We start from the raw sequence: 24,264 nt of genomic DNA on the forward strand, positions 1-24,264 counted from the left end.
GATGACAGGGTCAGGGACACAAGGAGAAATAATGCTCCATGCATTCTTACACTGGTTGGGGAACTGTGGGCTGGCAATTTCCACCTGCTGGACAGCATAAAGAAGCAGAGTCTAAAGGCCTCACAGGAGGGTCTCATTCTCAGGGAAGCTCCATACTCTCCTCCTGAGACCTGGGCCTCTCTGGACTGGGAAAACCTGACTGGGGTTTACCATATATGAGGAGACATCACATAAAAAGACTACATAGAGGCAGGGCAAGGAAGAGAAAAACAAGAGGTGAAAAACTCTGACCAACTAAACAGATTCTAAGTTAAAGATCTAGAATAAGCTGAACTGAACATCAAGGGTTAGAGCACAAAGCCAGCCAACAAGAAAACTCTCTGTGAAAGACTGAAAACAAGCTCCAGAATAAACTAATCAGAAAGTCAGATGCCTAGACAGCTTAAAATAACAAGCAATGCTAGGAATCACAAAAATATGGACCAGCCAAAGGAACAAACTAATAGTTTAACTGAGATACAAGAATTGAAGCAATTACTGCTAAATCAATTCAATGAACTGAAGGAAGAACTAATTGGAGCTGTTCAATCAAAGCTAAATCAATTCCAAAATCAAGTCAATGAAATGAGGGAAGACATAGAAAAAGAGATGAAGGATATAAGGAGGACACTGGTTGACAATAAGGAAGAACTCATAAACTTGAAGAAACAAATGACAGAACTTATGGGAATGAGGGGGATAATGGAGAAGATTAAAAAGACAATGGAGGGATACAACAGTAGATTTGAGCAAGCAGAAGAAAGGATCTGTGAATTGGAAGACCAGACATCTGAATTCACAAACACACAAAAGAATAGATGGTGAAAAGAATAGAAAACTATGAGCAGGGTCTTATGGAGATGAGTGTCAATGTGAAATGCACAAATATACATGTTATGGGTATCCCAGAGAGAGAAGAGAGGGGGAAAGGGGCAGAAAGAGTAATAGAAGAAATAATCACTGAAAATTTCCCAACTCTTATGAGAGAAAGAAAAATTAAAGATTCAAGAAGTACGGCTTACTCTGAACAGAATAGACCCCAATAGACCTACTCCAAGACACTTACTGTTAAGATTGTCAAATGTCAAAGACAAAGGGAGGATTCTGAAAGTAGGAAGATAAAAGCAATCCATCACAGTCAAGGGAAGCTCCATAAGACTATGCATAGATTTCTTCCCAGAAACCATGGAGGTGAGAAGAGAGTGGTATGATATATTTAAGATAATGAAAGAGAAGAAATCCCAATCAAGAATTCTATATCTGACAAAACTGTCCTTCACAAAAGAGGGGAAGATTAAAATATTTTCAGACAAGCAGATAGTGAGTTTGTGACTTAGAGGTCAGCACTACAAGAAATACTATAGGGAGTGCTACAGGCTAATAGGAAAATACAGGAGAAAGAGGTTTGGAGAAGAGAGTAGAAATGAAGATTATCAGGAAGAGTAAAAAAAAGAGAGAGAGAAAAAAGGACATGACATACAAAATCCAGAACACAAAATGATAGAAGAAAGTACTGCTCTTACAGTAATAACATTAAATGATAATGGATTAAACTCCCCAATTGAAAGACACAGACTGGCATAATGGATGAAAAAAATAGGACTCATCTATGTGCTGTTTACAAGAAACTCACTTTAGACACAAGAACAATAATAGGCTGAAAGTGAAAAGTTGGAAAAAGATTTTCATGCAAACAGCAACCAGAAAAAAGTGGGAGTAGCTATAGTAATATCAGACAAAATAGACTTCAAAGGTAAAACCATTAAAAGAGTCAAGGGACATTATATACTAATAAAAGTGTCAATTATCAAGAAAATATAAAAATCATATTTATGCACCAAGTGAGAGTGCCCCAAAATTCATGGGGCAATCTCTGAGAACACTGAAAGGAGAAGTAGATAACTCCACAATAATAGTTGGAGACTTTAATACACCACTCTTATCAATGGATAAAACATCTAGACAGAAGATCAACAAAGGAACAGAGATGTTGAATTGCATGATAAATGAACCAGAATTGACAGACATTTACAGAACACTACATCACACAACAGCAGGATACACATTTTTCACAAGTCCTCATCGAACATTTTCTAGGATAGACCACATTCTGGGTCACAAAGCAAGTCTCAACAAATTTAAAACTATTGGTATTGTAAAAAACACCTCTCAGATCATAACAGAATGAAGTTGGAAATAAATAACAGGCAGAAGAGTGTAAAATTCACAAATATATGGAGACTAAGCAACACACTCTTAGAAAACTCATGGGTAAAGGAAAAAATAATTAGAGAAATTAGTAAATACCTCAAGGCAAATGACAATGAAAGCAACATATTAGAACTTATGGGATGTAGCAAATGTGGTGCTGAAAGGGAATTTTATTGCCCTAAATGCCTATATTAAAGGACAAGAGAGCAAAATTTGAGGAATTATCTGTCCAAGTGGAGAAACTAGATAAAACCAGCAAATAAACCCCTAAGTAAACAGAAGGAAAGAAATAACAAAGATTAGAACAGAAATAAATGAACAGGAAAACAATAGAGAGAATCAAGAAAACCAGAAGCTGGTTCTCTGAGAAAATCAACAAAATTGATAGATGCCTAACTAGGCTAACATAAAGAAAGAGAGAGTGGATGCAAATAAATGCAATGAGAAATGGGACAGGAAACCTAACTATTTACCTTGCTGAAATAAAGGAGATAAAGAGAAAATACTATGAGCAACAATATGCTAATAAACTGGACAATGTACATGAAATGGACAACTTCCTAGGAAAGCATAAACCACCAACACTGACACAAGAAGAAATAGATGGCCTCAACAAACAATTCACAAGCAAAGAGATTGAGTCAGTCATCAAAAATCTCCACCAGCCTCTTTTCCGGCTGGAACCATGGAGGGTGTCGAAGAGAAGAAGAAGAAGAAGGTGCCGGCTGTGCCGGAAACCCTCAAGAAAAAGCGAAGGAATTTTGCCGAACTGAAGATCAAGCGCTTGAGAAAGAAGTTTGCCCAAAAGATGCTCCGAAAGGCAAGGAGGAAGCTTATCTATGAAAAAGCCAAGCACTATCATAAGGAATATAGGCAAATGTACAGAACTGAGATTCGAATGGCTAGAATGGCAAGAAAAGCTGGCAACTTCTATGTACCTGCGGAACCCAAATTGGCATTTGTCATCAGGATCAGAGGTATCAATGGTGTGAGCCCAAAGGTCCGAAAAGTGTTGCAACTTCTTCGCCTTCGCCAAATCTTCAATGGCACCTTTGTTAAGCTCAACAAGGCCTCAATTAACATGCTGAGGATTGTGGAACCATATATTGCATGGGGGTACCCGAACCTGAAGTCAGTAAACGAACTAATCTATAAGCGTGGTTACGGCAAAATCAATAAGAAGCGGATTGCCTTGACAGATAACTCTTTGATTGCACGATCGCTTGGTAAATATGGCATCATCTGCATGGAAGACCTGATTCATGAGATCTATACTGTTGGGAAACGCTTCAAAGAAGCAAACAACTTCCTGTGGCCCTTCAAATTATCGTCTCCCAGAGGGGGGGATGAAGAAAAAGACCACCCATTTTGTAGAAGGGGGAGATGCTGGCAACAGGGAAGACCAGATCAATAGGCTTATTAGAAGGATGAACTAAGGTGTCTACTATGATTACTTTTATAATCTGGTCAGTTAATAAACAGTGATTGCTTTCAAATTAAAAAAAAAAAAAAAAAATCTCCCCCAAAAGAAAAGCCCAGGATGAGATGGCTTCACATGTGAATTCTACCAAGTATTCAAAAAAGAACAAATACCAATCCTAAAACTCTTCAAAAAATTGAAGAGGAGGGAAAGCTACTCAACTCATACTCTGAAGCCAACATCACCCTAATACCAAAATCAGACAAACATAGTTCAAAAAAGGAAAATTATAGACCAATCACTTTAGTGAACATAGATGAAAAAATTCTCAAGAAAATACTTGCATATTGAATCCAGAAGCACATTAAGAGAATTATACCATGACCATGTGGTGTTTATTCCAGGTATGCAAGGATCGTTCAACACAAGAAAATCAATTAATGTAAAACACCATATCAATAAATCAAATCAAAAGAACCACATGATCATCTCAAATGTACTTCACCAATGCAAGGGATCAATGATAGGGGAGAATAAGGGGTACAGGATGTTTTGGGTGTTCTCTTTTTCATCTTTTTCACTTTTTTGATTCTTGGTGTAATGAAAATGTTCTAAAATCAATTCTGATAAATGCAGCATTATGTGATGATGCTCTGAGCCATTGATTGTATATTTTGGATAGATTCTATGGTGCATGAATATCTCACTAAAATTACATTAAAATGAAAAAAAAAAAATCCCTGGAGGGACTCAACAGAAGATTTGAACTGGCAGAAGAAGCAATCAGTGAACCTTAAGATAAGACAAGTGAAATCAAACAGTCCAATGAGTAGAAAGACAAAGAAATGAAAAAAGTTGAAAGAACCTAAGGACCCTACAGAACACCATCAGCTGTACCAGTGACACATGACATTCAGGGAGGACAGCTCCAACTACACACACAAACTTGGTGAACCAATTGGACCCTCACAAGATTCAGACCCCCACTCACCACAAAGACAAAGTGGGGGAGAACTGGCTTGAGGTGAGGAGGTGGCTCATGGATGCCATCTGCTGGTTAGTTACAGAAAGTGTATGCCACAAAGCTGTAGATCTGACAAATGAGTGATAAGTGTTTGAATAAGTCTACATATCCTAAAAGAATCCTATCAAATTAAGCAAATACCAAGAGACTGAAAACAACAAAATTTTAAAGCATATGAAAAACCAAATGATATGGATAATCTAAACACAAACACCCAAATCAAAAGATCAGAGAAGACACAGTACTTGGAGCAATTAATCAAAGAACTAAAGAAAAACAGTGAGAGCATGGCACAGGATATAAAAGACATGAAGAAGACCTTAGAAGAGCATAAAGAAGACATTGAAAGAGTAAATTAAAAATAGATTATTTTATGGAAATAAAAGAAATTGTTGACCAAATTAAAAGATCTGAACACTCATAATACAAGACTAGAGGGAGCTGAACAGTGAATCAGTGAACTCAATGATGACAGAATGGAAAATGAAAGAACAAAAGAAAGAATGAAGAAAAAATTAAAAAATCAAAATGGACCTCAGGGATATTATAGATAATATAAAATGTCCAAATATGAGACTAATTGGTTTTCCAGAAAGTGAAGAGAAGGGTAAAGGTCTAGGAAGAGTATTCAAAGAAACTATTGGGGAAAATTTCCCAAACTTTTTAAAAAACATAAATACACAAATCATAAATGCCCAGTGAACTCCAAATAGAATAAATACAAATTAAATCACTCCAATACATATTCTGATCAGATTGTCAAATACTGAAGAAAAGGAGAAAGTTCTGAAAACAGAAAGAGAAAGCAATTCACCACTTACAAAGGAAGCAGTATAAGACAAAATAGTGACTACTTAGTGGCCACCATGGAGGAGAGAAGGCAGTGGCATGACATATTTAAAATTCTGAGTGAGAAAAATTGCCAACCAGGAATTCTTTATCCAGCAAAGCTCTCCATCAAATTTGAGGGAAAGCTTAAATTTTTCACAGATTACAAATGCTGAGAGAATTTTCTAACAAGAGTCCTGCCCTTCTTGAGATACTAAGGAGAGCCCTGCTGACAGAGAAACAAAGAAAGGAGAGAGAGAGATGGAAAAACTTTCAATAATAAAGAGATTTAGTATAGGTACAATAAAAGACATTAAGAGAGAGAGGGAAAAATGTATCTGACAAACATAAACCAAAGGATATGATGGCTGATCCAAGAAAAGCCTCCACAGTGATAACATTGAATGTAAATGGATTAAACTTCCTAATTAAAAGACATAGATTGGCAGAATGGATCCAAAAATAGGAATCAAAAATATGTTGCATACAAGAGACTCATCTTATACACAGGGACACAAAGAAATTGAAAGTGAAAGGAAGAAAAATATTTCATGCAAACTACAGACATAAGGAGTAGTAATATTAATCTCAGATTAAAAAAAGACTTTAAATGCAAGGATGTAATGAGAGACAAAGAAGGCCACTACATACTAATAAAAAGGGCAATTAAATAAGAAAAAATAACAATCATAAATGTTTATGCACCCAATCAAGGTGATACAAAATACATGAGACAAACACTGGCAAAACCAAAGGAAGCAATTGATGCTTCCACAATAATTGTGGGAGACTTCAACATATCACTTTCTCCTATAGATAGATCAATTAGACAGAAGACCATTTAGTAATTGAAAAACTAAACAATCTGATAACTAAATTTGATTTAACATACATATATAAAACTTTATATGTTCACATCCCAAATCACCAGTATACACATTCTTCTCTAGTGCTCAGGGAACTTTCTCCAGAATAGATCATATACTGGGGCATAAAACAAGCCTCAGTAAATTTGAAAAAAAATGAAATTATTCAAAGCACATTCTCTGACCACAATTCAATACAACTAGAAGTCAATAACTAACAGAGACTTAGAAAATTCACAAATACTTGGAGGTTAAAAAACACACTCCTAAACAATCAGTGGGTTAAAGAAGAAATAGCAAGAGAAATTGCTAAATATGTAGCGATCAATGAAAATGAGAACACAACATATCAAATCATATGGGATGCAGCAAAAGCAGTGCTGATGGGGAAATTTATAGTGCTTATTGCATACATCAAAAGGGAAGAAAGGGATAAAATCACAAAACTAATGGAGAAACTGAAGAAGCTAGAAAATGAACAGCAAACTAATCCTAAACCAAGTGGAAGAAAAGAAATAACAAGGATTAAAGCAGAAATAAATGGCCTAGAGAACAAAAAGCAATAGAGAAAAATAACAACAAAGGTTAGTTGTTTGAGAAGATCAAGATTGACAAGCCCCTAGCTAGAGTGATAAAATCAAAAAGAAAGAAGACCCATATAAACAAAACAATGAATGAGAAAGGTGGCATTGTTGCAGATCCCAAAGAAATTTAAAAATTTATATAAGGATACAATGAAAAACTGTATGCCAACAAACTGGATAATGTAGAGGAAATCAACAACTTCCTGAAAACATATAAACAGCCTAGACTGACCAGAGAAGAAATAGATGATCCCAACCCACAATTACAAGAAAAGAGATGTAATCAGTCATCAAAATGCTGCCCACAAATAAATGTCCAGAGCCAGATGGCTTCACAGGGGAATTCTACCAAACTTTCCAAAAAGAACTGACACTTAAACTCCTTCAAAGCATTGAAGAAAATGGAACACTACCTAACAGACTTTATGAAGCTAACATCAATCAAATACCAAAACCAGGCAAAGATGCCACGAAAAAGGAAAATTATAGGCCAACCTCCCTAATGAATATAGATTCAAAAATTCTCAACAAAATAGTTGCAAATCAAATCCAAAGACACATTTAAAAAAATACATGACCAAGTGGGGTTCATTCCAGGCATGCAAGGATGGTTCATCATAAGAAAATCAATTAATGTATAGTAACACATTAACAAATCAAAAGAGAAAAACCAAATGATCATGTCAATAGATGCTGAAAAATCATGCAACATATTCCAAATTAATTTTTTGATAAAATAAAACAATTCAAATGGTAGGAATTGAAAGAAACTTCCTCAATATGATAAAGAGCATATATGAAAAACCCACAACCATCATATTACTCAATGGGAAGAGATTGAAATTATTCCCTCTAAGATCAGGAATAAGACAAGAATGCCTGCTGTCACCATTGTTATTCAATGTTGTGCTAGAAGTGCTAGTCAGGGCAATCTGGCAAGAAAAAGAAATAAAAGTCATCCAAATTGGAAAGGAACAAGTTAAACTGCCATTATTTGCAGATGAAATGATCTTATATCTGGAAAATCCTGAGCAATCAACAATGTGGCCATGAGAGCTAATAAACAAATTTAGCAAAATAGCAGGTTACAAGATTAATGCACATGAGTCAGTAATGTTTCTATACAATAGAAATGAATGATGTGTAGGGACACTCAAGCAAAAGATACCATTTTCAATTGCAACTAAAAAAATAAAATACCTAGGAATAAATTTAAGCAAAGATGTAAAGATCTATACAAAGAAAACTGCATAAATCTATTAAGGGAAATATACAGGGAACTTAAAAGATGGAAAACGTATTCCATTTTCATTGATAGGAAGGCTAAATGTCATTATGATGTCAATTCTACCCAAACTCATCTACAGATTCAATGCAATCCCAATCAAAATTTGAACAACTTACTTTGCAGACTTGGAAAAGCTAGTTATAAAATTCATTTGGAAAGGGAAGATGACTCAAATTGTTTAAAACACTCTAAAAAAGAAAAACAAAGTGGGAGGACATTCACCCCCTGAAGTTGAAACTTATTATGATGCCACAGTCATCAAACAGCATGGTACTGGCACAAAGATAGACATATTGATCAATGAAATCAAATTGCAAATTCAGAGATAGACCCCAAGATCTATGGCTGATCGATCTTTGATAAGGTCCTCAAAGCCACTGAACTGGGACATAACAGACTTTTCAACAAATGGGCTGGGAAAGTTAGATATTCTTATCCAAAAGAATGAAAGAAGACCCCTACCTCACATCCTACTCAAAAATTAAAGTGGATCAAAGACTTCAATATAAAAGACAGTTCCAAGAGAAACTAAGATGGCAGCTAGCTGAAACAGGGTGAAAAAATGCCTCCGTGAAAAACACTAGCTAAAAACCAGAAAGTGGTGCAGAATACTGATTACAGTGATGTGCCAGCTGGACAAGGGCTCCTAGCTCCAGAGGGACTGTATACTTGGTGAAACAAGGAGTTGGCATTCTGAAATAGTGAGTAAGCTGGCTGGAAGACCCACAGCAGTACAGCAGTCTGGGGAAGCCAGGGTTCAGCGTTTGGAGACTGGCTGTCTCTTTTAGAAAAAAAAGAAAGGAAAAACCCAGGAGTGGCTGCAGCTGTGATTGTGGGAACCAAGCAGTAAAACACAGCAAGAGTGGGCTGGGCTGGCCTCTCAGTGTCTGCCCAGGAAGATAGCCCACTGCAGATACCCTTGGGTCTGGGGGAATAGAGGGGAGAGCTGGAAGCAGAAAGAAACCCCACAGCTAGCAGCTGGCCCCCAGAAGGCTGGATAAACTCCTGCCCAGGGCCATACCCACAGCCCAGAGCCCTGCCAGTTGTCCTAGAGCTGGGAAGGAGGAACTGTGCAAGGAGAAGGGGGCTGAGACACCCCACTCAGCCATTTTTGCTTCAGGCTGAGAGTGCACCACCGCACAGCCTGGTGGCCCAGGGTTTCCCTTGAGGGATGGTGCACACTGGTGATGTAGCTCCTGGAGAGTTACAGCTGGGAGGGGGGCACACTCAGAGAAACCAGGGATGCTACACCAAGTCCGGTGGTTTGTGGATCAGTGAGAGAGAGGGTCTGGGGCTGAACTGAAATGAAGGCTTAGACTCTTGCAGTGGCCTTGAATCTCCAGGAACCTGGGGGATTTGAACATTAAAACTGCCCTTCCTCCCTGGCGACCCATACACATGCCCCACATTCAGGGCAGATGGCTCCAGCAACACACTCAAACTAAGTTCTCCAACTGAAGCCACAAGAATCATTTCCCCACACACTATGGGAACAAGGTTGAGAACTGACTTGAGGGTTATAGGTGACTCACAGATGCCATCTGCTGGTTAGTTAGGGAAAACATATGTCACCAAACTTTCTGAAAAATTAGATGAATATCCCTTTTTTTTTTACAACTTGAAAAAACCCTATCAAGCAAAACAAATGCCAAGAGGCCAAAAACAACAGAAAATCTTACTGCATATGATAAAACCAGAATATATGGAGAATCCAACTCAAAACACACATCGTGATATCAGAAGATACACAGTACCTTGCAAAATTAATCAAAGCACTACAATCGAGGAATGAAAACATGGCAAAGGTTTTAAAGGACATCAAGAAGACCATGGCCCAGGGTATAAGTGACATAAAGACATTGCAAGAGTAAATTAAAAAAATAGAAGATCTTATGGAAATAAAAGAAACTGCTGGCCAAATTAAAAAGACTCTGGATATTCACAATACAAGACTAGAGGAAGCTGAACAACATCTCAGTGTCCTAGAAGCCCACAGAACAGAAAATGAAAGAACAAAAGGAAGAATGGAGAAAAAAAAAATGGATCTCAGGGATACAGTAGATAAAATAAAACATCCAAACTTAAGACTCAATGGTGTCCCAGAAGGGAAGAGAAGCATAAAGGTCTACAAAGAGTATTCAAAGAAATTGTTGGGGAAAACTTCCCAAACCTTCTACACAATATAAATACACAGAGCACAAATGCCCAGTGAACTCCAAATAGAATGAATCCAAATAAACCCACTCCAAGACATATTCTGATCAGACTCTCAAATACTGAAGAGAAGGAGCAAGTTCTGAAAGCAGCAAGAGAAAAGTAATTCACCACATACAAAGGAAACAACATAAGATAAAGTAGTGACTACTCAGTGGCCACCATGGAGGTAAGAAGGCAGTGGCATGACATATTTAAAATTCTGAAAGAGAAAAATTTCCAACCAAGAATACTTTATCCAGCAAAACTCTCCTTCAAATTTGAGGGAGAGCTTAAATTTTTCACAGACAAACAAATGCTGAGAGACTTTGCCAATAAAAGACCTGCCCTACTTCAGATTCTAAAGGGAGCTCTACCAACAGAGAGACAAAGAAAGAAGAAGAGATATAGAGAATTTTAACAGACATATATAGTAACTTACATCCCAAATCACCAGGACACTCATTTTTCTCTAGTGATCACAGATCTTTCTCCAGAAGGGGCCATAAGCTGGGACATAAAACAAGCCTCAAGAAATTAAAAAAAAAAATTGAATATACTCAAAGCACATTCTCCAACCACAATGGAATACAAATAGAAGTCAGTAATTTTTAAACTGTAACTCCACTATTTACTTCCTACATGATATAAAATATACAAACTCTACAAATCAGTGGTTTTGAACTCAATGTAAAATATGTAATGCTAGACAACTATATAAAGGTGGGGGAATGAAGGAGTATAGGAAGATAGTTTATGTGTCCTATTGAAGTGAAGGTGGTATCAAAGAAAAACAAGATTGATATGGATTTAAGAGGTTAATTTTAAGCCCCACAGCAAACACAAAGGAATTATCAGAGAATATAACCACAGAGATGAAAAGTAGAGTTTGGGTTAAGAGAAATGGAAGAATGGGCAATGGAGAGTCAAGAAATAAGTGTAGGGTTGCTGTTTGAGGTGAAGGGAAATTTCTAGTAATGGATGGTGGGAAAGAGAATTACAACATTCTAAATGTGATTAATCCCACTAATGGAAGGCTAGGGAGGGGGTGGAATGGGAAGATTAAGGCTGTATATATGTTTCCACAACTGAAAAAAAAAAAAGACAGTCTAACTAGATGACAACTGAATGCTAAGAATGAATGTGGATGGGATTGGAGGATGGAGTACAGGAGGCTCAAAGGGACACAGTTGAGACATAATGAAAAGGAAATATAGAATGTAAGCTTTGTATCATTGTTGAATCTCTTGTACTTCTTAGCTGCACTCAATGGAATTGCATAAAAGAATGTTCTTGTTCATGTGAACTGTATACAGGAATTATAGTGTATGTTCAAGGATGTGTGAAGCTAATTCTCATATGTTCAGAAGACAGAACAATAGATGATGGATGATAGAGAGGGAGTGAGGGAGGGAGGGAAAGAAATAGCAATGTGACAGCATGTTAAAGTTGGTGGATTGAGCTATCGGGGGAGGGGGTCAGGGTACGATGGAATTCTGTGTATGGGGCTAGTTTTGTTCTTGCAACTGTTCATATAACTTTGAAATTATTTCAAAATAAAAAAAAGTACCATAAAACTCCTAGAAGATAATGTAGGGAAACACCTTCAAGACCCTCTATTAGGTGGTCACTCCCTAGAACTTACACCCAAAGCACAAGCAATGAAAGAAAACATGTATAAATGGGAACTCCTCAAACTTAGAAGTTTCTGTACCTAAAAGGAATTTCTCAAAATGGTAGAGGCAGACAACTCAATGGTAAAAAATATTTGGAAATCATGCATCTAACAAAAGACTGATATCTTGCATATGTAAAGAAATCCTACAACTCAAAGACAATAGTACAGACAGCCCAATTATAAAATGGGCAAAATACATGAAAAGACAATTCTCTTAAGAGGAAACATAAATGGCCAAAAACACATTAAAAAATGTTCAGCTTCGCTAGCTATTAAGATGCAAATTAAGAACACAATGAGATACCATCTCACACCATCTAGAATGACTGCCATTAAATAAACAGGAAACTGCAAATGCTGGATAGGATATGGAGAAATTGGAACTCTTATTTCTTGTTGGTTGGACTGTATAATGGTTCAGCCACTCTGGAAGACAGTCTGGCAGTTCCTTAGAAAACTAGATATAGAGTTACCCTTTGATCCAGGAATTGCACTTCTCAATATATACCCAGAAAATCTGAAAACAGTGATATGAACAGATATCTGCATGCCAACATTCATAGCAGCATTATTCACAATTGCTAAGAAATGGAAACAGCCCAAATGTCCTTCAACAGATGAGTAGATAAATATAATGTGATATATACACACAATGGAATACTAATGGCAATAAGAAGGAATGATGTCTCGAAACATGACAACATGGATGAACCTTGAAGACATAATGCTAAGCAAAATAAGCCAGGCACAAAAATATAAATATTATATGCTGCCACTAATGTGAACATTGAAAAATAAAAATAAATTGTTTATAATACAGAATGTAGGAGACCTAGTGATAGAGAGCATTCAGTGAAAGGGGAACAATAACCTCATAAGAATGGATAAGACATCGTGGGTAAATTTAGTGTTCTGAGAATACCCAGGAATGACTATGGTTTGTTAAATTCTTTTGGGTATGGTAGGAATAATTTCACAGAAATGTTGCTATATTAGGTTATTTCTCAGGGTAGATTAGGAACATGTTGGAAATAAAGTAGTTATTTTTGGTTAGTTGTCTTTTTCTTATTCCCTTGTTTTGGTTTGTTTGAAATGTTTTCTATTGTATGTTTTTAAATTTTTTGATATAGTTTATAGTAAATTTTAAAAAAATGAAGAAAATATGCAGAGCCCCCTGAGGAACTGGGGTCATTGCAGAGGTATTGTGCTTCCCCACCTCCATGGTTGCTGATGTGCTCACAGACATTGGAGACTGGTAGTTTGATGGGCTGTGCATTCTGCTATGGGACTTGCCTTTAGGAAGACTGTTATTGCAAAGGAGAGGCTAGATCTGCTTATAATTGGGCCTAAGTGTCTCCTCCTGAATGCCTTTTTGTTGCTTAGATGTGGCTCTCTCTCTCTAGCTGAGTCAACTTGGCAGATGAAACACACTCAGGGGTGTAAATCTCCCTGGCAACATGGAATATGACTCCTGGGGAGGAATCTAGACCTAGCATCATGGGATGGAGAAAATCTTCTCAAACAAAAGTGGTATGTAAAATGAAATGAAATAAGTTTCAGTGGCTGAGAGATACCAAAAGAAGCCAAGTGGTCACTCTGGTGAGCACTCATGCACAATATAGATAATCCTTTTTAGGTTCTAATGAATTGGAGTATCTAGCACAAAATACCTGAAACTGTCAAACTACAACCCAGAAAGCTTGAATCCTGAAGACAATTGTAGAAAAATGTAGTTTATGAGGGGTGACAATGTGACTGGGAAAGCTATGTGGATCACATTTTCCTTTGTCCAGTGTATGGATGGATGAGTAGAAAAATGGGGGCAAAAAAAATAACTAAAGGAAGAATGGGGAGGCAATCTGGGTGTTTTGTTTTTACTCTTTTTTTCTTATTCTTGCATTCACTTTTTCTGGTACAAGGAAAATGTTAAAAGAGCTTGATCATGGTGTTGGGTGAACAACTATTTGATGGTAACGTGATCAATGTATTGTGTACTTTGGATGATTGTATATTATATGTATAAATCTTAATAATAAAATAAAATGGCTTTGCCAAGTAAGAATTTTGCATCTGAAAAAACTGTCAAAAATGAGGGAAAAAATAAGACATTCACAAATAAATAAAAGCCAAGGGACTTCATTCACCTCTAGACTGTCCCTGTAAGGAATGCTAATGGGAGTTTTTCAGGTTGAAAAGGAAATACACTAGACAACTGACTTAAACCATATGAAGAAGTAAAATTTCCATTTAAAAATAAAATAAAGTTACAGTAATGGATTGTGACAAAGGAACAATATCATAGTGAATGTGATTAATCCCACTGACTATTATGCTTTGGAAGGTATGATATGAGACATTTTATGTCAAATATGTTTCCATATTTTAACAAAAGGAAAGAAAACTAAAGAGGTGACAAATGTAATACATGATACTCCATAGGATCTAAGAATGGAGGAGTAAAGGCTCAAAGGGACATTATTGGGACATAATAATTAGAATTAGAGTGTGTGGTTTATATCAATGTTAAAATTTTTGAGCTTGATAAGTACACTTAAGACATATGAATGTACTTGATACTATTTTATTCAAGGATTATGTATATAATTGGCTCTCTCAAATGTTCAGCAGATAGAAAGATAGCTACCTAGCTAGCTAGCTAGCTAGATAGATAGATAGAAAGGTGACATAATGATATGGCCAGGATGGCAAAATATTGAAATTGGTAGGTCTGAGTATCTGTATATCTGGGTTGCAGGAGTATGTTGAAGTTCACACTATGGGGTTTGTATTCTTTCTGTAACTGTTCAATAGGTTTGAAATCATTTCAAAATAAAAGTTAAAAAATAATACAGTTGCTGAAGGGTAAGATGCCAGCCACCAACCCCTGTGGACAACAGAGCTCTTGTGTGAATAGTCAGAAGAGAAAAAATGCAAGTGAATCCAAAAGCCACAATGTGAGATGGCACATGCTTGAAATTGGAAGACATAATATGTCTTATGTTTCTCTCTTAGTTCTCACAGGTGAAATTAGTGAAGTGAGATGAAACCCTATGCAAGGACCCTCATAACCCCTCTTATACACATCACACATCCAAGGCCAGTTGGACACAAAGCAAGGAGGGCACTGAGAGTCACAGTCTTTTCTGATCACCCTGGACTGGACTCTGTCTCCAAAGCTGCAGAATGAAAAGTTTACTTAAGAGAAAGAGGCTCAGTGGCCAGTGTTAGGGATATGCAATCCTCCTCCATTAAACTTCCCAACCAGTGACCCAGATGTTTACAGGTATGGCAGGTCACTTATCTCCTTAGTTCTTGGGAAAACCAGAAAGGATCATGCTTGGCCAGAGCCATAGGCCATGCATTCTGGCCTACAGAGACTACTCAATATCCCCTGGATCCTGTGAAATGATCACTGACTTTGTGGATCAAGGTGTGGGCAAAGATGGAAGCACTGTTTTTCTTTTCTCTTCTTCACCTCCACTGAGGTCTGCCTTAGCTGCCAAGCAGTGGGAGGCTCTGGGGAGAGTGATCACCATGGTATTCTGTCCTGTGTTGGGCTAGAGGTTCATGGCAGTTGAGGTGACTCAGCAGAGTTCTTGAGAACCTCAGAGAGTCTGCAGATAACCATGATGCTTTGCAAATTCTGATCCTAGTGGCCTTACGCCAGATCTTGGCAGCACTATGGGAAGACTCTTTACCAAGCCCAGGTTCCCAAAGAATGCTGTTGGAGATGGTGGCTTGGATACTCATAGTAGGAGTTCTTTAATAATAATCATTTTTATTAATATTTCTTATTTCTTATTATATTATTAGTATTACAGGTATGGATTATTATTACATTTGTAATAATCCATTATGCTGAAGGGGCAGACAAAAATCTGACTGCTGGCATTTCGGCTCTTCTAGGGGAAATACATCAAATTGCTCCATTTCACTATATTGAAAATGCATTTGGAGACCTTACATCAACTATAACAGAAGCAAAACTCAAAAATGAAATATCTTATATTATAAACATGAAGACCATAAATAAAGAACTGAAAAGTTACAACTCTTTGTTGAGAATTAAGGTGGATACATCTAGAAAATAATGGAATAGACAGACATTCAAATGTTTACAAGAAGTGCAGCTGATGGCAGATGCTACAAGCAGTACTCTTTCCCTAGAAAACTCAGCAAAGCAAATCCAATATCAAGTACCAACAGCCAAATCACACTTCAAAATCTCTCAGGTGAATGCAGAAGATCTTCATACAGCAGTAACACAGGCTTGCAAGGAAAATTTCAGATTTGAGAGAAACATAAAACAGTTTTCACAGGAATCCTAAAATTGGAAGGAAAACTTTACAAATTAAGTGAGGACAAAAATATCTCAGAAAACTCTAAGCTGCCTACAGAGCCTGTTTTTAACAATAAAGTGGTTCCAACCAAGCCTCCTGGTGAGTAGTTGCTAAAGATGAGCTGATTTTGTTGCTGTACTTCTGGAAGATAATATAGACTTCAGGAAAATGGAATTGGATACACTGAAAACATCAGAAAATGGAGATCCCAGAGATGAAGAATGCAAAGAAGTTTTGATTGATGAGGTGGAGTTAAATACTTACAAACTCTCAAAGAAAAAATTAAGAAGTGCACATGACATTGAAAGAAGAAACTAAAATAATCAGTGTACTTAATAATCACATAGAAAGATCCCAAACTGAAAAGGCCTTTCTCTGGTCAGAATTCACCCAATTGGAAAGGGAGAGGCAAAATCTCCAGTAGAAACATCAAATCCATCCCAAACATCATCAAGAAAAAGAAACCAACTTTTATTCAATGTTCAATTTAAAGAGAATTTATTCCAAAAAAGTAGAGGATGATTTTTTCAAAGGAAATAAAAATAATAGCAAGAGATGTGAAGAGGTAAAAACTTATAAAATTCAAGCAGAAATTGTTTCAGAAAAGTTCAGTAGAATCACTGGGTATTACCAAAGCATTCTTGTATCCCAGGAGAGGAAATCTCATGATATGGGGGTAAGAGCTCTGATAGCTGAGAGAAACCTGTATCAATTGAGAAAAGAAAGTACAAACATAGTGCAAAAATTAATTGAGGAAAATAGAAAGCTTCTGAAAATTATCTTCTGATCCCTGATGTTCCAAATGGAGCTTTTCATGGAGTTCTGAAAGCACATCCAGGAACCATCTGAACTAATAGATCTCTAAGGAAGGAGGAACACCAGGCTGACAGGGCATGGCCTTTATCAACCAGTTGTCATCCCTAGGAGTCCCTCCATACTGGCTGACCCCTCATGATGCAGTAGGTGCCACAGAAGATCAAGTCAGAGCTGCTCTTGGGGCTGCTTTCACAGAAGAAGCAGCTCAACAGCTTCTCATTCAACCCTCTCACCTGATTAGGGAGCAGCTGACCCTGGCTCTGGTCCTCAACATTATCCTCCTGTCAAAAGTCAGAAGTTATCAAAGAGTCCAAGGAGGAAGTTTCTGAGACTAGTACATCCCATTCTTCCCACCATTTTGGAAACTGAAGAGGAAGCTCCCCAAGAGTCCATTTGCTAAGAGACTTCCCTGACCCAACACTAATGTCCACTTGTACCAAGAATGTATCAACACTAGTCTCCAGACTACCAGTACTGTGTATATAACCTGGAAACAAATGTTTCAATTGCAGATTTTTCCTCCTTCCTTTGAGTCTACTTTGAAAATCATAACAATAGAAAGATCTTTCTGTCTTATTTCGTTTCTTTAGTTTTATTCCATTAATGTATACCTTATTTTGTTCCTTTTTGTTTTATTTTATTAAGGAATTATAAAATGACTCAACTGTAAATTTGAAAGGTTATAATTGTTAGTGTATTTTATAATTGTAGATTGTATAGTATGAATCTTATAAGTTAATTTATTATATTTAGTTATATTTCTAGGTGTGTTTAGCATGTCATTTATAAAATCAACTGTAGTAGGAGTTTCATATACGAAGTTTTGAAAGTGAAGTCATCTGGAACTCAAGATTTGTTTCTATATATCAAAGGGTTACAACCCTCTGGTTATAACATTAGTATAGAGTATCATTATAAAATTTGGATAATAAAAATATCTAAAATTAAAAAAACACATGTAAAAATAAACAGTATGCTATTCAGATTAACATATATGTGTGTTTATAGGATAAAGAAAGACAAAGAAATAATTTTCAGAATGATGGCTACTTCTTTGTGTGGGGAGTCAAGTAAAATTGGGGCAGGGAACTTCAAAAGTTTTGTAATGTCCTATTGTTTATTTTGGCTGTTTGACATCTGTATGTTTTTGGGATTATTATCATTATCATTTTAATGATATATATATATATATATAATATTCTTTTATGTGTTTGATTTCATTCATAATAAAATTTAAAATCAAATATGAGAATCAAATTATTTTATAATATGGAACATAATATTTATAATACACTGAAGATGTTTGAGTGCAGGTGGATCAAATCAATTGGAGAACAGGTGGATACCAGCAGCTCTCACTCAGGTGGTGCTACTCCAGCTGAGGCAGTATGCAGAGCCAGGGTAGACAGTGCAACTACTCAGAGAGCTGATGGGAGAGCATGCAGTGTAAAGGAGAGCATGCAGTGTAAATGAGCCTGAAGGATAGAAAGCAGGAAACTGGGCTAAAAGATGAGGGCATGGAAGACATGGGATTCATGCATGCAGCAGAGGACTAATGAAAATTTTGAGAGAACACTAAGTCCATTTTGAAACAAATCAACAATAAATGTGTCAACTTGAATGCAGCCAATGGGCTCATGAGAACAATATCACTCCTTCCTCTCTGCTGGGCACAGACAATTTGGCTGGCCTTTATTTATGCCTTCCCCTTTTGTCCATGTTATCAGTCCAAGTAATAGTTTTGTGGATTCAGCAAATGAAGGCCAATTTCTTTTTGTGTGTCTGCACTGGGAAATGAGACACAAATTACTGCCATGTACATCAGTGGGGTGGGGAAGGAGGGAAGAATCATGACAGAAAAAGCAGATCTGAGTTATGTGATCACTCAATTTTTTCACTCATTTATTTAACAAATGTTTGTTAAGCCCCATTATCTATCATTTCCAGTGCTGGACTCTAGGGATGAAAATATAAATATGACATTCCAACTCCTTCAAAGGCTTGACAATCTAGATAATGAGAGAGGCATTTAAACAGAAACTACAACACAATGTGGTCAATTCAGTGATAAAGTTCTTTAGAGAATATTGTGGAAAGAGAGAACATCTAATGGGAAGTTTAGGCATAGAACTGAGAGTATAGATTTTAGGAAGGCTTCTTAGGGCAAAATATGAGATGATATGAAATAACCAATTGAAGAATAGTGGATCAGCATTCCAGACAGATGGAAGAGTAGAGAAAAGACACTGGGGCAAATAAACAAGGGTAAGAACAACAGCAAGCTTTGTGTGGTTGGAAGCTGAGGGTGGAGCAGATCATGGAAAACCTTGGCTTTCTGGAGAGAAGTTGTATTTTTATCCTAAAAGCAAGGGGAAAGCCATTGAAATAGTTGATGCTGAAGAATGACACAATATGTTCTGAAATCTACAATTTACTCTGGAGATTGTGTGAACAGTCTTGGATAAAAAGGAACTAATGGAAGATAGAAAAGCAATTTAGGGGTAAGACAAGAATTCAGCTTTGAATATGTGCTTGAGTGGCTGAAGAATACTGCTGGGGAGAAGTCTAATTATCAGGAAAGGAAGTTATGGAAAAGAAACTGCTTATCTGAATAGAGATATGGTCACCTGAAGATTCCAAACTGGACTGCTACTGGAGCTATGGTGGTGGGTCTGTAGGAAACCCTGCCTCGCTGCTGTGGGTTTTTTCTGGAGCTCCTCCAGATGGCAGAGCTGAGAGATTAAGAAGGTCAAAGAATATACTAACTTGAGCAAACACAGCTATGTATGCATGTTTCTTTTAAAACTTGGTAAACCTGATGGAAGGCATTTCCAACATATTGGTCAGATTTTCTTTTCTCCCCAATGGAACACTTTTAAGAAAGAATTTCATGTGTCTGAAGTGGATGGTAATCAGAAGCAAGGTGTGTTACAGGAGATAAAATTGAAAATAATAGATCAGTCCTTTTCAGGCTCCATAAAAATATCATACAGATCAGTAGTTACAAAAACCTGAATTCTTTATCCACTCAAGGAAGTTGGAAGTCACTCAAGTCCCTGCCAACTTTGTTTTACTGGTGGACAGATGAGAAGGGAAGTGGATTTATTACATTACTTCAGTAAACCATAGAATCCAAGATTCATGGAATCTCATGCCTAAAGAGAGTGTTTGATGTCAACTTACCCAACCTCCCTTAAGCCTGAAGTATATCTTCACTAGGAACATTACAAAAAATTCTTTCTGTGATCCCAGTATGGATCAGAGACAGCTGACATTCTCTTTGGAGATGTGAAAGAAGAGAAATAGAACCTCCAGAATACCAATGGAAAATAATGTATAACAGGATGTCAATGAGGAAAGAATAATCTTGGGAATAAGTTTATGTAATTAACATGTTTGTTTTGGACAAAACAAAAGAGAAAGAGAGTGTATACACAATTTAAGAAACAGGAGGTGCTCTAGCAACATGAATTGGGGGGGCTTGGCTTTCACTATACTCATTGTGATAATCATCCCCTTGGGAAGCAGCTGCTCCCTTAAAACCCTATTTCTTCCCCAAATGTATGCCATACAAAAATTGTACCTTTTAAATTTAGGCTAAAAGGCTCTTAAATCAGTTTCATTCCCTACTTTCCAGGTTTTATTCTTTTCTCCCCCTAAAGGAGTGTCTTTCGATGATGTAACCTCCATCTCCTTTCTGCCTTTTAAATTCTGAGGCCTCCAGCAGGTACCCAAAGACAGTCTTCCTTACAAGGTCAAAGGGAGAGGGATGGAATGAGCAGGTTGTGAATATGAATACTCAAGTGATACTTGTCCCTTTCTATACATGCTTGGCTTTGCTCTTCAGCCAGCATTTGCCTGATGTCTTCATAAATACTCTTAAATAGTCTCCCTGGTGACAGCATTGAAACATGGTCAGATATGTCCTTAAAGTTCAGTGATCATATTACAGCTCTACAGTTCTCTGCTCTTGTATCTGCTGCAATTTCAGTTAAGAATTTAGAGAATACTCCTCTCAGTATGCCATACATTTAGTATCCAATTTTATATAACTACTACTAAAATTTCATCTTTTGCCAAAATGGAGAAATTCCTGAATTTGTCCCCTTCTAGGGCACCTGTATTGCAGAAGTCAACATTAACTATACATATTTCAACCCTATGAGTTTCATCAAAAAGAAACTAAATTCATTTACAGAACTTCTACAATTGAAGCTCTGAGGAATATCGAAAGAGGATTTATGAGCAGACAGATACAGTGACATAGTGAGAACGAATCCACTTTTAGTTTGCATTTCCCCATCTGCAGCTCTTGACCATGTTTACTGTACAAGTTTTCCTCAAGGAAATAACAGAAAAAATGGCATTAATCTCAGAATTATACCTCATTTTAAAATGGCATGTGCCTCCTCCCTTTAATGACCTTTCAAACCCATTATTAAACAGAAAGAAAATTTCTCTTGTCCCCATTGCCTCATCTGAACCCAGGAATGAGGTTTGTAACATCAGCAATTGGATCTCCATGGTCATATTGACATTTAAGATTGAGATAAGATCCAGATCCAGAGACCATGGTCCAAGGAAGCATGTCTCAGATCCAGCAGCCTGTCACAGACTCAACAGCGCTGCTTTGCACTGTAGGCATGCAGGGATATGGTGGGGTGTGAGACCTCAAAGGCTGAGATGAAATCTACCCACTATATCACATTATTTCCCTGTCTGTTTCCTCATTTGCAAAAATATAGAAAAATAATCCTTACTTTGTCTGTCTCATGTGAGTGAGGATTAAAAGAGACAGCAAATAGGAGGGTACTTTGGAAAGGTTTGCTCTTATATTTGTTATTCCATTCTAAAAAAATGCATATTATTCATATGAAGAATTTTCTCAAAGCTCCCATGCTCTAATAATAAGGAAAGGAACATTTATGTGCCAGGTAAGATACTTTCAAATATATTATCCTCTCATCTGAAATAGTGGCCTGAGAAACTTTGCAAATATGCTCTGCAGTGACAAGTGATTGTTTAAAATAATAAAACATTTATTGTTTCTGGAAATTATTCTAAGAGCATAGAGAAAATGAGGAAATGTTTATCCCAAAACATTTTCTAAATCTGAAAACAGCCAGAGTCTGTGACACTTGAGCCACAATCCACTCCTACCCATTACCTATGTAGAGGGATGTCCAAGAAGGTGTTGCTCTTCCTCCCCCAGACTTGTCACAGTCTACAATATCTCCATGAGAAGACTGGGTCACCAGTATTTCTCACCCACATCAGATCTTAGTGCAATAGGGGAAGAAATCGAGGTGAAATTGGCCAAAAATTTAGAGGTTCCTTCCTCCACCCAACTTGCACTTGTGGGCAGAGACCCCATCCCAGGCCCAACAGACCCAAAGCACTGAGGCTCTTGTCACCCACACCCCAGCTTGCTCATAGGCAGAGATTCCAAGCTGGCAAGCGGAAGCCAAGAAGACAAGTCTGTCATCTCATCCTCTGCTTGCATGTAAAAGCAGTGGTGTCACCTGAAGAGAAATGGCCAATGTGATTTTTACACAGTTCTGGAGTAAAAGCTCAGAGATGTTTTCTACAGAGAGGCATATCAGAAAAACAAGGATCTCTGCAGTTCTTTCCAAAGGAAACAGTCCCAGTTTGGTTTTTATGTGCTTATGTTCACAGAATTCATCTGCCATTGGGATCTTGTCTTCCTTTTGTGGACTTCTTCCTGCTTGTTTGAAAAACCATACTTCAAAATCTCTTAAGTCTTTCTGAAGTCTCTCCTTGTCAGTTCTAGTTTCTCAGAGATGGTCAAGAAGTACAGGCATGGTGCCCTCATTAAATTGAATATGAACAGGGCTGGCTGTTTGACTTCATTCTTTTCATCTGGCAGCAGGGCACTAACAGGATCAGTCTCATGGGAATAGGTATAGTGTTTGCAAACAAGAAGGTGAGATGCTGGATCAGTCAAAAAGGACTGCTGGCTTCCATGAGGACAGTCTTCATCAGAGTCCTCTTTTTCAATTTTTGGGAAAAGGGAAGGTGTTCACAAGAATTTCTTGCTGATTCTGTATCAGTCATAAGGAGGATTTATGAGGTACTTTTCTTGCTTATTTACCATAACATCCTCCTGGGGAGGGAGCTACTCTCTCTTCTACTTCAGGTGCGTGAACATAGCATGAGTGGTCTCCTCTCCAGAGGAGGTCAGTTTAGGGACTGCAGCTTATGACTTCCCATTCTCTCTGGGACTGTGTGTTGTCCACAGAGCAGGTTTCCAGATGAACATTTGGGAGCATTCCCTTGTTCTTTCAGCTTCAGCTTTATTTCTTTGTGCTGTTTACAAACTTTAGACAAATCATTCATCCATTTCAGGATTTCAGGACTGGGAATCTTGTCACCATAGGAAGGCTGGTACTTCATTTCCTGTTCCAAATTTTTTTACAAATTTCTGAATTTTCCTCTTGATGCTCAGGATGAACTTGGTGAGTAAGGTAATGGACTCTGTCTCCATTATTAACTTATTATAGTGTCATACATTTGTTCTAGTTCACAAAAGAGATTTCTAATATTTGTGCAGTTAATCATGGAAATTATCAACTATGAGTTTCACTGTTTTATACATTCCCATATTTTAACCTCCAACTTTCCTTCTGGTGACACACATGACCCTTAGCTTCCCATTTCCATCATATTCACACACCATTCAGCACGGTTTGTTATTCTCACAATAACATGCTACCTTCATCTCTGTCCATTTCCAAACACTTAAGTTCAACATAATTAAACATTCTGTTCATAATAAACGACTGTTCCCAATTCTTTAGCCTCATTCTATACCCTGGTAACCTTTATTTCATGTCTATGTGTTTACATATTATAATTAGTTCATATTAGTGAGACCATACAATTTTGTTCCTTCTGTGTTTGACTTATTACACTCAATATAGAGCCCTCAAGGTTTGTTCATCAATCCATTTTTAAGA

The 24,264-nt window shown here is 37.2% G+C and overlaps 1 protein-coding gene and 1 pseudogene across 1 annotated transcript; one reads left to right on the top strand and one right to left on the bottom strand.

Annotated features, from left to right (window-relative positions):
- The first annotated feature begins 2,927 nt into the window (after positions 1–2,927).
- On the top strand, positions 2,928–3,746 carry LOC119511575 (60S ribosomal protein L7-like). Its single transcript, XM_037806045.1, has one exon. It carries the CDS (start codon positions 2,936–2,938, stop codon positions 3,662–3,664), a length of 729 nt encoding a protein of 242 aa, XP_037661973.1. The 5' UTR covers positions 2,928–2,935; the 3' UTR covers positions 3,665–3,746.
- Positions 3,747–22,773: 19,027 nt separating this feature from the next.
- Positions 22,774–23,792, bottom strand: LOC119511377 (annotated as a pseudogene).
- Positions 23,793–24,264: the final 472 nt, after the last annotated feature.

Source organism: Choloepus didactylus, chromosome 16 (assembly GCF_015220235.1).
Source record: "Choloepus didactylus isolate mChoDid1 chromosome 16, mChoDid1.pri, whole genome shotgun sequence".
NCBI classification, from domain to species: Eukaryota; Metazoa; Chordata; class Mammalia; order Pilosa; family Megalonychidae; genus Choloepus; species Choloepus didactylus.

Bases quoted from the DNA above. Each gene is read 5' to 3' on its own strand.
- LOC119511575 (XM_037806045.1), top strand. From the start codon at position 2,936: ATGGAGGGTGTCGAAGAGAAGAAGAAGAAGAAGGTGCCGGCTGTGCCG.